Source organism: Chrysemys picta, chromosome 4 (assembly GCF_011386835.1).
Source record: "Chrysemys picta bellii isolate R12L10 chromosome 4, ASM1138683v2, whole genome shotgun sequence".
In the NCBI taxonomy this organism is placed as follows: Eukaryota; Metazoa; Chordata; order Testudines; family Emydidae; genus Chrysemys; species Chrysemys picta.
The window spans coordinates 109,274,028-109,288,180 of record NC_088794.1 but is presented as its reverse complement, the minus strand read 5'-3'; the positions used below and the strand labels follow the sequence as shown (position 1 = coordinate 109,288,180).

The 14,153-nt window shown below is 41.0% G+C and overlaps 1 protein-coding gene across 2 annotated transcripts in view; it reads right to left on the bottom strand.

Annotated features, from left to right (window-relative positions):
• Window positions 1–739: 739 nt before the first annotated feature.
• The window catches only part of LOC101949882 (signal recognition particle subunit SRP54), an 83,926-nt gene continuing 70,512 nt past the window's right edge, over window positions 740–14,153 (bottom strand). The window contains exons 3-5 of one of the 2 annotated variants that reach the window (XM_005285343.3): window positions 10,947–11,013; window positions 4,451–4,548; window positions 740–3,283 (exon numbers count right to left, since the gene is read on the bottom strand). In XM_005285343.3, the coding sequence (XP_005285400.2) occupies window positions 3,071–3,283; window positions 4,451–4,548; window positions 10,947–11,013 (378 nt within the window). In that variant the 3' untranslated portion in view covers window positions 740–3,070. The remainder of the gene's footprint in view (window positions 3,284–4,450; window positions 4,549–10,946; window positions 11,014–14,153) is intronic. The other variant, XM_065593277.1, reaches the window with a different exon arrangement.

Below are 14,153 nucleotides of genomic sequence, written 5' to 3'. Positions count from 1 at the left end.
AGCAATTAACAGTGATCTGACAAGCAGAGTTTAACACACACACTAGCATCTGTGGTAGACACACAAAGTACTGAATGGCATAAGTGAACCGTCTTGTCAATATGAGGAACATGCACTGGTTTAACCTGAATGTTTCAAAACAATATTAGTGTATCTACAGAGGGATTTGCAGCAATTTAAAGAGTGGTCTGTTGTTGCTTAGCTTAAGTCTATTCTGAATTTGTTTAAGCTACGTGCAAGTATTTACAGCAGGGTTTTCACTGGTTTAATTAAATCATACCACTAGTCAAACTGGAAGTTTCTGTATACACCTCAAGGCTTTACTTTTATTCCTGTATATTACCTTCGAAGGCTGAGTTGAGTACAGAGAAGTTTTCACTAATGTTGCCCTATCACTAAAATGTGGTGATTTAAGCTAAAGTGACTTAATGCTGCCCTTGGATTGATACATATTTATCTCTAAGTAGTACTAAGCCTCCCAAGTCAGATGGTAAAATGTATAACATCTCAATTACACCTGGGTGCAGAGTTCATCTCAGGATGCATTTTGTTGGTTGGGGGAAATAAGACACCCTTGAGTTTCAGTGTCCAAACAGATGCCCTTAGGAGGACATGGACTTAACGGGCATGCATCTTATTGTTTTCTCTTGAAAGCACTGAGTAACTTAAGCACCCCAGATCCAGGCACACAACTACAAAGGGGCTGGATCTACACTATGAAAGAAAAACAGAGCCAAGGTAAAGTTCAAAATTATATTAAATATAAAATAACCAGTAATATTATGCATTTACAGCAAATGTTAAAGTAACCACTTTCATACATTTTGCATAAACTGAAGGAAGGATTAAGTATTAAGGCACAGTGAGTAACACATTTTATACAAAGAATTTTAACACCAGGACAGCGAGCATTCCTTGCTCACTGCAACAGAAAGTACAAGCAAATAGACAATAGTGCAGTCACAGTTGATAAATTTCTGGCAGAAAAAGCTAAACATCCTTCTCTCCATTAATAAAGATTTTATTCACAAGTTACTGTAGGCTTTTGCCCTGAACAGATACCAATTTTAGACAATGTAGGCTCTAAGTAGTTCATCTATTACCAATGTGCTCTTTGTTTCACTCACAATGGACTCAAGCTACCTCTTGCAGATGTTCATCAGAAGCTGAAAGAGGCAAAGGATAGAGCATCAAAGCAAAGAGGATAGTTGATTAAGACAGCTGCTGAAGCACTATAAAGAGACCAGAAAAGACCCATACCTGGCAGAGGAAGAATTCCGTCATCACAAGCACAGTACAAAGCTACCTTATGTAGCTCTGCAATGGATCCTAAACAAGTCGCAGTGTAGGGGGCACAGAAGGCATGCTCAGAGTGCTATAGGCATTCTTGGTAGTGCCACAGCCCAGGAGGATTGTCATAGGTCAGGCAGTACCCTCAAGTACCCAGAATCAGAAAGCCCTTAAGGTGGTAACTTTTCCCCTTGTGGGCTGCACCGCCCAAGAATCTCACTCAAGATTTCTAATGTTTTCTTAAACTTTAGAAATTTCACCTAAAGATTTTCATTTTAAATTATTACTCACATGATGTCTGTTGGTGGTGAAGAAACTATACACTATTGTATTTACCTACCAACATTCTGCACTGCAAGACTTGGGGAATACTCCAGTTCCTTCCTTCCTTACCTAGAGAGCTCAGGTATGAGTGCCCTGAAATAAACTATTTCTCTTTTGCAAGTTAGGAGAGCGAGCTGCTGCTTACTTTAGTTAACTCTTCTTCCTCTAATCATTATTTGGGCCTGGTTTACAATGGCCTCTGAGCAGAAGAGCAGCGTCTTCCCCTGGGTAAGATAGTATCTGTATTTTTGTATTGGAAACAAACTAACATTTTAGCAGAAGGCTTAGTCTTAATTTCAGTTAAATAGATTTTAAAAGAAATTCCAACTGAATTCAAAGTAATTTTGATTAGTTCTTTAGAGCTAACAGAAATTGCTTCCTTAAGAGATTCTAATACTGAAATTTAGCCTGTATTTCTTTAGTTCATTTTTAAATACTTCAGGGGGGAAAAGCTGCAAAGCTGAACTCCTCACTTGCAACCAAATACAATATTTTTGCATGATATACACAAATATTCCATTCAGGTAACAATATGGAGACTCTACCGCATCATATAAATGCTCTAGAGCAGACCAAGCAGTCAAACAGCACACTTTTAGCTGTAGATGGGTACCCTATGTCTTTAAAATGTTGACAATTGGAGTGTTTAATTCAAGGCCAGGAATCCGATTTCAATTTACTTCAGTAGGTTCTAATAAGGTCCTAAGAAACTATATATTTAACTGGCTAGGAGAAGCGTCTCTCATAAATGGAGTGAGACTGTGCTTCACAGAGCTGATGCTCATACTGTTCTTTGCTACACAACAGAATTCGTTGTCTGAGCACTGCTAACCTCCACAATTGATGTAGCTTTAGCTGAGCAAGTTCTAAATAGAGCTTACAACCTCCTTTTAAAAGAGGAAATTGTTTCAACAGGCACTCAGACACCATTAGGTTAAAGCTCGTGTCTAAATAATAAATACATAAAATGGTGACAATAAATAAAGACATTATTGTGAACTTAGAAGTCACTAAGGTGCCTTATGAAGCCACTATGGGAAATCAGTTCTAATTAGTCGGACAATCTATTCATAGAGAGCTAATTTTCAATAAGGATTTTATAAATACAAAATAGGCTTTTAAAAGTATAAAATAGCACTATCTTCAATCCACGAATGTCAGACAGGCACCAGATTAGAGACATTTTTACCTACACTGTTCAGAAAAAGATGAGGTCTAGCATATTTAATTTATACTCAACTAATTTTTTTTGTTGTCCAAAATTTTTATTTTAACAGAAATGTCAGCTTGGCAGTGTCTTAGGCTTTATTCAATAGTTGTGGACTGAACAGACATTATTTAGCTCTCTCCTGGCCAGAGTTTTAACTGAGTTACATTCCACTGAAAAAAGTACAAGATTTTTCCCACACTTTTGCTGCCAATTTAAAAAAATTGGCGTTATGCAGAACCTTATATTTTAAGTAGGGACAGTAGTTAAGTCTTGTTTACTTTCTGCAACAGATTGGCCTTCTCCCTCAGTTTCAAAATTGAGATTCACAAATGCATTACATGCTGTTGCCTCAGGTTGGTCTGTCTGGACAGTAGTCTCATCTTGTAGCTTGCTCTGCTGCTCTTGATATCGTCTCTCTGCCTCTTCTGACATTTTGTTTTCTTCCTCCTCCTCTTCCTCCTAAGAAAAAAATTCCACAAAATACAATAGAATAGTTTATGCAACCTGTATTCCTCACAATTCCTTCTGCAAGAACACGTCAGTTTCAATTACAGGTATCCAAGCACATCTTTGCACTCACAAAAATTTTGCTTTCATTGATAGTTCAGCCATAATAACCAAAGCAAACATCAGTTACAAGTCACTGATCCATTCCAGTAATCATTCAGAAATACTTTTTCCAGAATCACCTTTCACACTACTCTGAGAAATGAAGTTGAAGAGTTGAACTTTCTCTACACATGCAAACGAGATACACACAGATAAATTTTGACTTAATAAGCCAATTATTTGTCAACAGCAATAATGTGTAATATTTCTGGCTATTACCTTTCAAATAAGGTTTGCATTTTCGACATTTTACAAAGATGTGCAAACAGAAGTCATTACTTGGTTATAAAAGATCTTCCCCCAGCATGTGCTTTGGAATGTCAACCCTCAGAATTTCAGGAATTTGCCATTGTGAATGAAAAGTTTTACCATTTTAAAATACTAGAAATATTCTAAGTAACAGGAGCCAATGCAAAGAACAGGACATTTGCGCAAGCCATTAATTTTGTGATATATCATGGGAATGGGGGAACAAAGGACACAAGCAGGGAAGTTAGGACAAGTTAAGTAGCTTGATAAAAACAAATAAATGAAAAACACACAGAAGGATCGTTAAAAGACAAGTTACTTAATATTTCTGTAATTGTGAGTGAAAGACTTCAGTATAAATTGTTTCACTGTTTGTTAACCTGTTCTTTCAGGAGTAACAATAACCGTACGAAACAATTTAAAAAGGCACCTTAAAAACTGAGCCTCCACCATTCCTCTAAAAGAATTCAGTCAATCCAATAACCGCTACATGCATCTCACACAATCTGCAAATTGTCCTTAAAGTGCACTGTGCAAGAGACTGGAATACAGCAGTGACCAGGACTCACTAAGAGGCCTGGAAATTGCTAATCCAGTGGTAAGAGTCTAAGGGTGAGGAAGCATATGGGAAGAGAGCTTCTTTAAAAAAGAAAAAGATTCAAAGAAAAGGCTGAGGTTTAGGCCAAATGGATTGAGCTATCTTTAGTAAATACTACAGACAATGCAATTTTTACTTTGTCAAACTTAACAGTAAAGAAAAAGACACACCTCCTTCTTCATCCTGTAGTACTCATCAATGGCATACTGGTATTTTGGTGTACTTATGCCCAAAACGGATGCAATCTTTTCCCCAAGGAAGTCACACACTAAAAATAAAACAGAGAGGCCTTTACCCAAATTCCTTAGATTTCGTTTTCAGAGTTTTAAGAGCAGTTCTACTTCAAAAGAGAGCAGCTGCTTAAAAAAAATCATCATGTGTAGTCAGTCATAACTGCTCAATTTAGTGATATATTTACTATTTACTGCTGTTCACACTGGGCAGCCAACCTAGCTAGGTAAAGAGATGGATTCTGTTACTTATGCATATTGTTTAGTAAGTTCAAGTCAGTTCCACTTTCATGTTGTTTTCAGTGGGATTGCACGCATGGTTGCATAAATGTCACAGAGGGCAGAGTTTGGTCAGCAGAATCTTTATAACCTGCAAAAATGTGCAAGAAGGAAAGAATCGAGCTTAACTTCCAGGGCCCACGGTAAAAGTATATTATCTTCAAATGAGGACATATAATATGGAAAATAGAAACAGAACCCCATAATGCCCATTTTTACATTCATTTTCAGAATAGAACTGCACTTTAATGAAAAAGTTGATAATTCAGTGTGTTTAAAATACAATACCTTTATATATTTTAATTCATTAGCACAGTTAATGTTACCAATAACAGTGGGTAACTAGTCAAAAATGCAGGAATGAATGGCAAAACTGGAGGCTACACATAACATTAATAAAAGGAACCAAATAGTGTGAAAATTTGACTGCAAAGGAAGTACTTTTAATTTTGTCATTCGGTACTTTTGCGTTAACAGATTCCAAAGCAGAACAAAATAAGACTATGTAAAATAATGGCTAGATTACAAGTATTTGTACTGAGTGATGTTTGCAGCCAGCAAATAGAACAGAATGTATATAGAATATATAGTATATACACACAGACACGTATGTATGTAGAATGTTCTATAGAATGTATGTATTGACATATGTAGATGCTGGGCTAACAGTGTTTTAACGACAGTGTGTGCTATACACAGCTGCATAGATCAATGGGATTTGATTTCAGTTCTCTCAGTTTAAGTCACCAGGGGCTAAGTGGGCATCCCTTCTAACAAAGGAGTGGAATAGATGGGCTCATGGCAATTCCTTGGCCAAAATGATTGCTGCAGTATAGGGCCTTGAGGGCAAGGAAGATGAAAAAACATGGAGAATGTACCGTATATACTCGTTCATAAGCAGATTTTTTTTTTTTTTTTTTTTTTTTTTTTTACACGAAAAAAGGGACGCACCAGAGAAGGAGGTCGGCTTATGAACGGGTATAGAGAGGGAGAGGAGAGACACAGCCCCTCCCCAACAGAGGGAGCAAGGAGAGGCAGCACAGCCAGAAGGGAAGAGGCGGGGCCAGTCTCTCTCTGCTTCTGGCCACGCTGCTCTCCCCCCAGCCTCTGAAGCAAATGCAGCTCCGGGGCTGGCAGGCTGTGGCCACGCCGCCCGACCCAGCCAGGTCAGAGATATCCTCCCCTGGCCCTCCCCAGATAAGGTGGGAAGGGATGGGATGGGATGGGGAGAGTCTCGGGGTCCCGGGCTAGAAGTGGAGTCCCCTGACCCCCAGCTTCTCCCCCCCAAAAGCATTTCCCCACCAGTTGCTGTCCCGGCCCGTCAAGGTAAGCAGCTGGCGCGCCGGGACACTTTGTTTACCTCCGGGCCTGGGGATGCTCGAGGTAAACAAATCATCTCGGCCCGCCAGCGGCTTATCCTGATGGCCCGGGAGCCAAAGTTTGCTGACCCCTGAATTATAGGGTCGGCTTATGAATGGGTCATAAAAATTTTCCATTTTTACTTATCCATCTTGGGGGTGGGGTCGGCTTATAAACGAACCGGCTTATGATCGAGCATATATGGTACCTCAAATCTGCAGGACCCCTCAGGAAAATAAGCTTACTGGATAATTCATAGATTCATAGATTCATAGACTTTAAGGTCAGAAGGGACCATTATGATCATCTGGTCTGACCCCCTGCACGCTGCAGGCCATAAAACCGTCCCCGCCCCTTCCCTGGACTCTGCTGCTGAAGTCCCCAATCCTGTTATTAGTGACCTCAATCGGCAGAGACCCTCCTGCTAGAGATCCCTGCCCCATGCTGCGGAGGAAGGCGAAAAACCTCCAGAGGCTCAGCCAATCTGCCCTGGAGGAAAATTCCTTCCCGACCCCAAATATGGCGATCAGTAAGACCCCGAGCATATAGGCAAGAGTCTCCATCCTGACCCCTTTTAGCCATTATGCTATTTACCTACCATTGCTTGGTTTTCCTTGACAACTATGTTTTACCATTAAACCATTCCCTCCATAAACTTATCTAACTTAATCTTAAAGCCAGACAAGTCCCTCGCCCCCACCGTTTCCCTCGGAAGGCCGTTCCAATATTTCACCCCTCTAACGGTCAGAAACCTTCGTCTAATTTCAAGCCTGAACTTCCCCACGGCCAGTTTATATCCATTCGTTCTCGTATCCACGTTAGTACTAAGCTGGAATAATTCATCTCCCTCCCTTGTATTAATCCCTCTAATATATTTAAAGATAGCAATCATATCCCCCCTCAGCCTTCGCTTTGTCAGACTAAACAACCCAAGCTCCTCTAGTCTCCTTTCATACGACAGGTTTTCCATTCCTCTGATCATCCTAGTGGCCCTTCTCTGCACCCGTTCCAGTTTGAGTTCATCTTTTTTAAACATTGGAGACCAGAACTGCACACAGTACTCCAAATGAGGTCTCACCAGCGCCTTGTACAACGGAAGCAGGACCTCCTTATCCCTACTAGATATACCTCGCCTAATGCATCCCAAGACAGCATTGGCTTTTTTCACCGCCACGTCACACTGTCGACTCATAGTCATCCTGCGGTCTACAAGGACCCCTAGGTCCTTCTCCTCTTCCGTTACTTCTAACCAATGCGTCCCCATCTTGTAACTAAAATTGTTATTGGTCATCCCCAAATGCATCACCTTACACTTTTCACTATTAAATTTCATCCTATTTCTGACACTCCAATTCACAAGTTCATTCAAGTCTCCCTGCAGGATATCCCTATCCTCTTCCGAATTTACAACGCCTCCCACCTTCGTATCATCCGCAAACTTTACCAGCCTACTCCTGCAATCGGTTCCGAGGTCAGTTATAAATAGATTAAATAAAATGGGTCCCAAAACCGAACCTTGGGGAACTCCACTGGTAACCTCCCTCCAACCTGACAGTTCACCCTTCAATACGACCCGCTGCATTCTCCCCATTAACCAATTCCTTATCCATCTCTGGATTTTCAAATCGATCCCCATGTTTTTCAGTTTAACCAATAATTCCTCATGGGGTACAGTATCAAACGCTTTACTGAAATCCAGGTATATTAGGTCCACCGCATTTCCCTTATCTAATAAATCCGTTACTTTCTCAAAGAAGGAAATCAGATTCGTTTGGCACGATCTGCCCTTCGTAAAACCATGTTGTAAATTATCGCAATTGCCACTACCCTCCAGGTCCTCAACTAGTTTCTCCTTCAAAATTTTCTCTAACAGCTTGCACACTACAGATGTTAAACTAACAGGCCTGTAGTTACCCGGATCACTTTTTTTCCCTTTTTTGAAAATAGGAACCACATTAGCTATTCTCCAGTCTAACGGGACCACCCCCGAGTTTACAGATTCATTAAATATTATCGCTAACGGGCCTGCTATTTCCCGCGCCAATTCCTTCAATATTCTCGGATGAAGATCGTCCGGTCCTCCCGACTTAGCCCCATCAAGGCGTTCAAGTTTTGTTTCTACCTCGGATACGGTAATCCCCCATCCCGAACGCCCCTCTGTAATGGTGCTAGTATCCCTAATCCCTTCATTGGCCTCATTAAACACCGACGCAAAATATTCATTGAGATATTGCGCCATGCCTAGATTGTCTTTAATCTCCTCTCCGGCAATAGTCCTCAGTGGTCCCACTTCTTCTTTCTTTGCTTTCTTCCTGTTTATGTGGCTGTAAAACCTCTTACTATTGCTTTTAATTCCCCTCGCTAGGTCCAATTCTACACGGCCTTTGGCCTTTCTCACTCTATCTCTACATTCTCTGACTTCACTTTGGTACATTTCCTTACTGATCCCTCCCCTCTTCCACTCTTTGTACGCTTTCTGTTTTTTCCTAATCGCCCCTTTGAGTCGGTCGCTCATACAGCTCGGTCTAAATCTCTTGCTTGGTAATCTTTTTCCCTTTTTGGGGATACAGGCCTCCGACAGCTCATGCATCTTTAACTTAAAGTAATCCCAGGCTTCTTCTGCCTTTAAATCTATTAATACGTTTGCCCAATCCACTTCCCTTACCAGTCCCCTTAATTTGTTAAAATTGGCCTTTTTAAAATTATAAACCCTAGTCTTTGACTTAATTCTGTTACTCCTTCCCTGTATTTTAAACCGAATTAGCTCATGATCACTGGAGCCCAAATTGTCCCCTACTACCACTTCCTCAACGAAGTCCTCACTACTTACCAGAATCAAATCTAAAATGGCCTCCCCCCTCGTCGGTTCAGCTACCACTTGATGGAGGAATTGATCAGCAAGCACATCTAGGAACATCTGAGCCCTATTATTGCTACTAGCGTTTGTTCCCCAATCTATATCCGGGAAGTTAAAGTCCCCCATAATTACACAGTTTCTATTAGTAATTACTTCTCTAAGCACATTAAATAGTTCCTTATCCATATCCTGGGTCGATCCCGGCGGTCTATAGCACACTCCAAGCACTATCCCCGGAGAGGCTTTAGAAGTCCTATTACCCATTGTGAGTATTGCCCAGACGGACTCTGTGTTGTCTAATCCATCCACTATTATTTCTTTACAGTTTATTTCACTATTGACATACAATGCCACCCCCCCACCTTTACCTCTGTTCCGGTCTTTCCTAAACAGCGCATACCCCTCCATACCTGTGTTCCAGTCGTGACTGTCATTCCACCACGTTTCCGTTATTCCTATGATATCTGGTTTCAGCTCTTGGACCAGGAGCTCCAATTCCTCCATTTTATTACCTAGGCTTCTGGCATTGGTGTATAGACACCCTAATGTATGTCGTTTAGCCCGTCTCCCATTAGCAGCACTATATGTTGCGGGCCTCCTAGTGTCCGTCCCTCCTGTCCTTCCTATGTCCAATCTCATCTCCCCAGCTATGTCTCCTCTCATTTTACTCACCTTCTCCATACTGGAATCTGGCGTGGAGATTAACTGTGCATCTCCCAACCGTCTCCCCAAACTTGCTAGTTTAAAGCTCTTTTGATAAGATGAGCCAGCCTCCCTCCCAGAAGTCTATTTCCTTCCCTACTCAGGTGAAGCCCATCCCGCGAGAACAGGTGTCTGTCCCCGAAAGCCTCCCAGTGTCCATACATCCCAAAGCCCTCCTTATAGCACCACTCCCTTAGCCAACTATTTATTCTCACAATCCTATCAGCCCTTTGCTGCCCTTCCCTCGGAACGGGCAGAATCCCACTAAAGATAATCTGAGCCTCTATCTCCTTGAGCGTCTTCCCCAGCCTGGCATAATCTCCCTTGATCCTCTCTAACGAGAACCTAGCCGTATCATTCGTTCCCACATGAAGGATTGTAATGTAAACTTGTTAGCTCTGTTGCTTAACACTCTCCGAGAAGAGCAAATGAGAAGCTAGGTATTAGATAATCCAACAAACAACATCTCAAAAATACTATGAATACAGATATTTAACACAATATTCAGAATCTCAAGATAACAAGAACTAAAACCTTATGCATACTGACTCTCTCTCTACAAAGTTCTTTTCAGGCCAAGTCACACAAGTGATTTATAGACATCACTGCTGTAGATGGTAAGTTCTATAGAAAACAGACTTACAGACCTAATGGTCTTTGATTGGAAAACATTTTATTTTACACATATCCTTCTACTGAAGTTCTTATATGTCTGGTGGCACACCAAAATATTTCCATATTAAACCAAATCAGGACATATGCCACATCAATTAAATGCTCATGAACTGCAAGTGTCTAAAGCAGCTTTGATTCTAGCTTGGTTTTGTAAGTCAGCCAATTGGTGACCAAGTGCCACATGCAACTGACAGATCATGCACATTTCTTCCCAGGAAGACAGATTGATTACTTCTCACAACTCGCCTGAACAAATGTTTCCTTAGTAAGCCATAGATAAGGAAATTAGTGTTTAGCAAGAGGGAGATTTTGGTTTATTCTTTCATTACATCTCTTTCTGTTGAATGGAATTTGATTTTCTCATAGTTGTAAAATGAAATAACTTGGCACCGAAAAGATGGAAAGTTACACAACCAAAATATAGATGTGTGGCAGACTTGAGGAATGTTCCAAATGGCCAATAAGTCTCCTACCAGTTGTTACACCTCATCTTGTAACAAGCTTTCAAAAAGCTAGTTAATATTCTTTGGAGTAGTTTACCTTAAAAAGTAAATGAACCAATACCTGATAAGGTTGACGTGGCAACTCTTAGCATATGAAACCACAAGTAGGGTCCCCAGGTAAGTGTAGTCTGTAACGATAAAATTAATAAGAGTAGCATTGTGACCATAAAATTGTGGCACATAATACATGAAGTATATAGTAACTTAAAAAGGGCACAGATCCAGAAGAGAAAGCTGCCACCTTGTCTTTCTGCCAACAGTTTGTCAACGCTCAGGTCAGTGCTTTGGTTTTAAGAAAGTTATACTAATTCTGGTTTTAGATCTTTAAAGCCTGATGTCACTGCACAGGTCATAAAACTAGCCATTTCTAGGTGTCCATGCACATGTATGTATATCTGTTAGTCTCTAAGGTGCCACAAGTACTCCTGTTCTTTTTATGTATGTCTTATTGCTTATACTTACTTCCCCCTCAAAAAAAATTCAACCCTCCACTCCATCAGAGAAAATGAATAGATGGGCCTTACACACTATGCTGAAGGTCTTGAGTTCTGACCAGCCAGGAAAACTGAATTCCAGAGTCCTCTCCACCAGTATTCCCTGCTTCTATTTCCATTTCATTCATATATAAGGATCATTAGAAGATCAGTTGTCAAGATAGTCCCTGGGAGAGAGGCAGTCTAGGTCAGGCAGGATTCAAATCTTATAGGGTTTTATAGATCCAAGTCAGCACCTTGAATTGCACCGAGAAGTATATAATCTAATGCAGTCTAAAAAATGCTTCAAGTAGCTTGTATTGCAAAGTCAGTTAGCTACTGGCTTCAGTTAGTACAAGATCCACCAAGTGGTCTTCAAGAGCACAGAACAGTATTAGCAGCAGTCTACTCTGGAAGTAACAGAAACATGAATGATTATGGAGAGATGCACATCAATGGAAATATTGCAACTCAGGAAAAATGGCTAAAGAACACACTTATGATGTCACTATCTAGAACCTCAGGAGCAATTGGGGATCCCATGGCATTTTGTCTAGGTTTCTAACCTGCTGAGAAAGGTTGGGCATCCCTCTAGGTCATACAATTTGTTGGGGAGGGGAATGGAGAAAAATCAAAAATAATTTCTAACCAGTTCTAATGACAAGGCTAGAGACCTTGACCATTGTGAAAAGACAAATTATATAATTAACTAGAAGACGTATATATGTTTCTCGTAAATAATAGAGCTTGCCTGAATAAAACTTTGAAAATCTCCTGCTCCTGAATTCAAATGAGGTTTGTTTTTTATAAGAAACTGTCAGTAGAGGGATCTTTCTGCTGGAAAGTACCAGTAAAATGATACAAAGATAACTCAACCAATCACCACTCTTACTCTACAGCTAGTTTGCATGCAACAATTTCACTGGTCACACGAAAGAGAATACATAGATCAGAGGTGGGCAAACTGCAGCCCATGGGCCACATCCAACCTGCAGGAGCCTCCTACCCGACCCTTGAGCTCCCGGCTGGGGAGACTAGCCCCCGGCCACTCCCACGCTATTCCCCCTCCCCCGCAGCTTCAGCTCGCCATGCCACCAGCACTCTGGGCAGCAGGGCTGCGAGCTTCTGCCGGGCAGCGTGGCTGTGAGTCCTGGTGCTCTGAGCGGCATGATAAGGGAGCGGGGAGGTCGTATAAGGGGTAAGGGGTCCCCGGGGGGGGTCAGGGGACAGGGAGTAGTTGGATAGGCATGGGAGTCCTGGGGGACCTGTCAGGGGACAGGGAACAGGGAGCGGTTGGATAGGCGTGGGTGTCCCAGGGGGCCTGTCAGGGGGTGGGGATACCGGGAGGGGATGGTCACGGGACAAGGAGCAGGGGGTGTTGGATGGGTCGGGGGTTCTGAGGGGAGCAGGCAGGGGCAGGCTGTTTGGGGAGGCACAGCCGTCCCTATCCAGCCTGCCATATAATTTCGGAACCCCAAAGTGACCCTCAGGCCAAAAAGTTTGTCCACCCCGACATAGATGATGGATTACTTAGCCCAACTGCCACACCTGTGCAATAGCAAGAGTTTTCAGATGCTATTTTACAACGATGGAGTTATTTAAGCCATTACAAGTACCAGGGTGGATAAAAATCAGATTGTTTTTTATTTAAATCGGATTTTTTTTTTGATAAAATGCTTTTTGAGGGGAAAAAACAAACTAACAGTATAACTCAAAGATATCTCATCATGGAATAGAGATTATAAATTCTAATTCTATAGTATGAGACACTATATTCATGTAATGTTTAAGAAAAGTTTTGTAAATGAGTTCCAATAGTTCATGGATTAGGGACCCAATCTTATGAGGTTCCAGGGGCTTCTGTATAATTATTTAGGTTAATCTTTCTATCTACCCAATGGGACTCTGTGCTCAGTCTAGAAGATAACATCAGAGATGCTTAGTTTTGCAGTTCTCAAACTGTGGATTTGTGTCTTCAGAGATAACATGCTTGTTAACAGCAAAAATGTTTTTAAATAAATAAATAATATACAGAGGTGAGAAATAACAGACCTCAACCCTATTGCCCCTCTGCAAATTCGTGTAAAAGAGACCCAGTTTGGGAATATTTTAATGAAGTTCCTGTACCTGAGGGTGAGACAGGCATGCATGCAAAATGCAAACAGTGCAACAAAGAAATGCAAGGCCTGGTTGCCCAAAGGAAACAACATCATGAGAAGTGTTCCTTCTCAGGAGGAAGCTCCGTTGAAGATGATGAAAGGAAAATGTCTGAACATGCAGGATCTCAGGTTGGTAAACTTCTTTATTTCATTCTTCTTTCTTAAGGACTGCCTGTCTTCCTTCTGGACTATTCTTGAATTCTCACGTTTGAGCAAAAAACTATAGTTATTCTATGGTGCTATCATTTTAGATGTAGTTGTGATAAAAAAAAAATAGTTGAAATAGGCAGACCTTCCTTTTACAATTTCACCTTTAAAGTAGTACTGAGTGCCAGTGAATACAATGACTAATACTAAATGAGCAATGTGTTAATAATTAAATAACTGCATTGACTTATTTTGTTTAGGAGAATCTATCCTCAACATTCAGGATTCTGAAGACTATCCACCTTCAAGATCACTATAATTAGTTTCAGAGTTATCTGCCAAGAATAGTGTTTCAGTCACATCATGTATGTCACATAGCCATAGTATATCACCTGTGGCAGAAAGAGAAAAAAAAATCATCATCCAGAAACAATAGGTAAGTTTGTGATAAGAACCAGCAGATTACAAAAAGAGGTAATTGATGAAAAA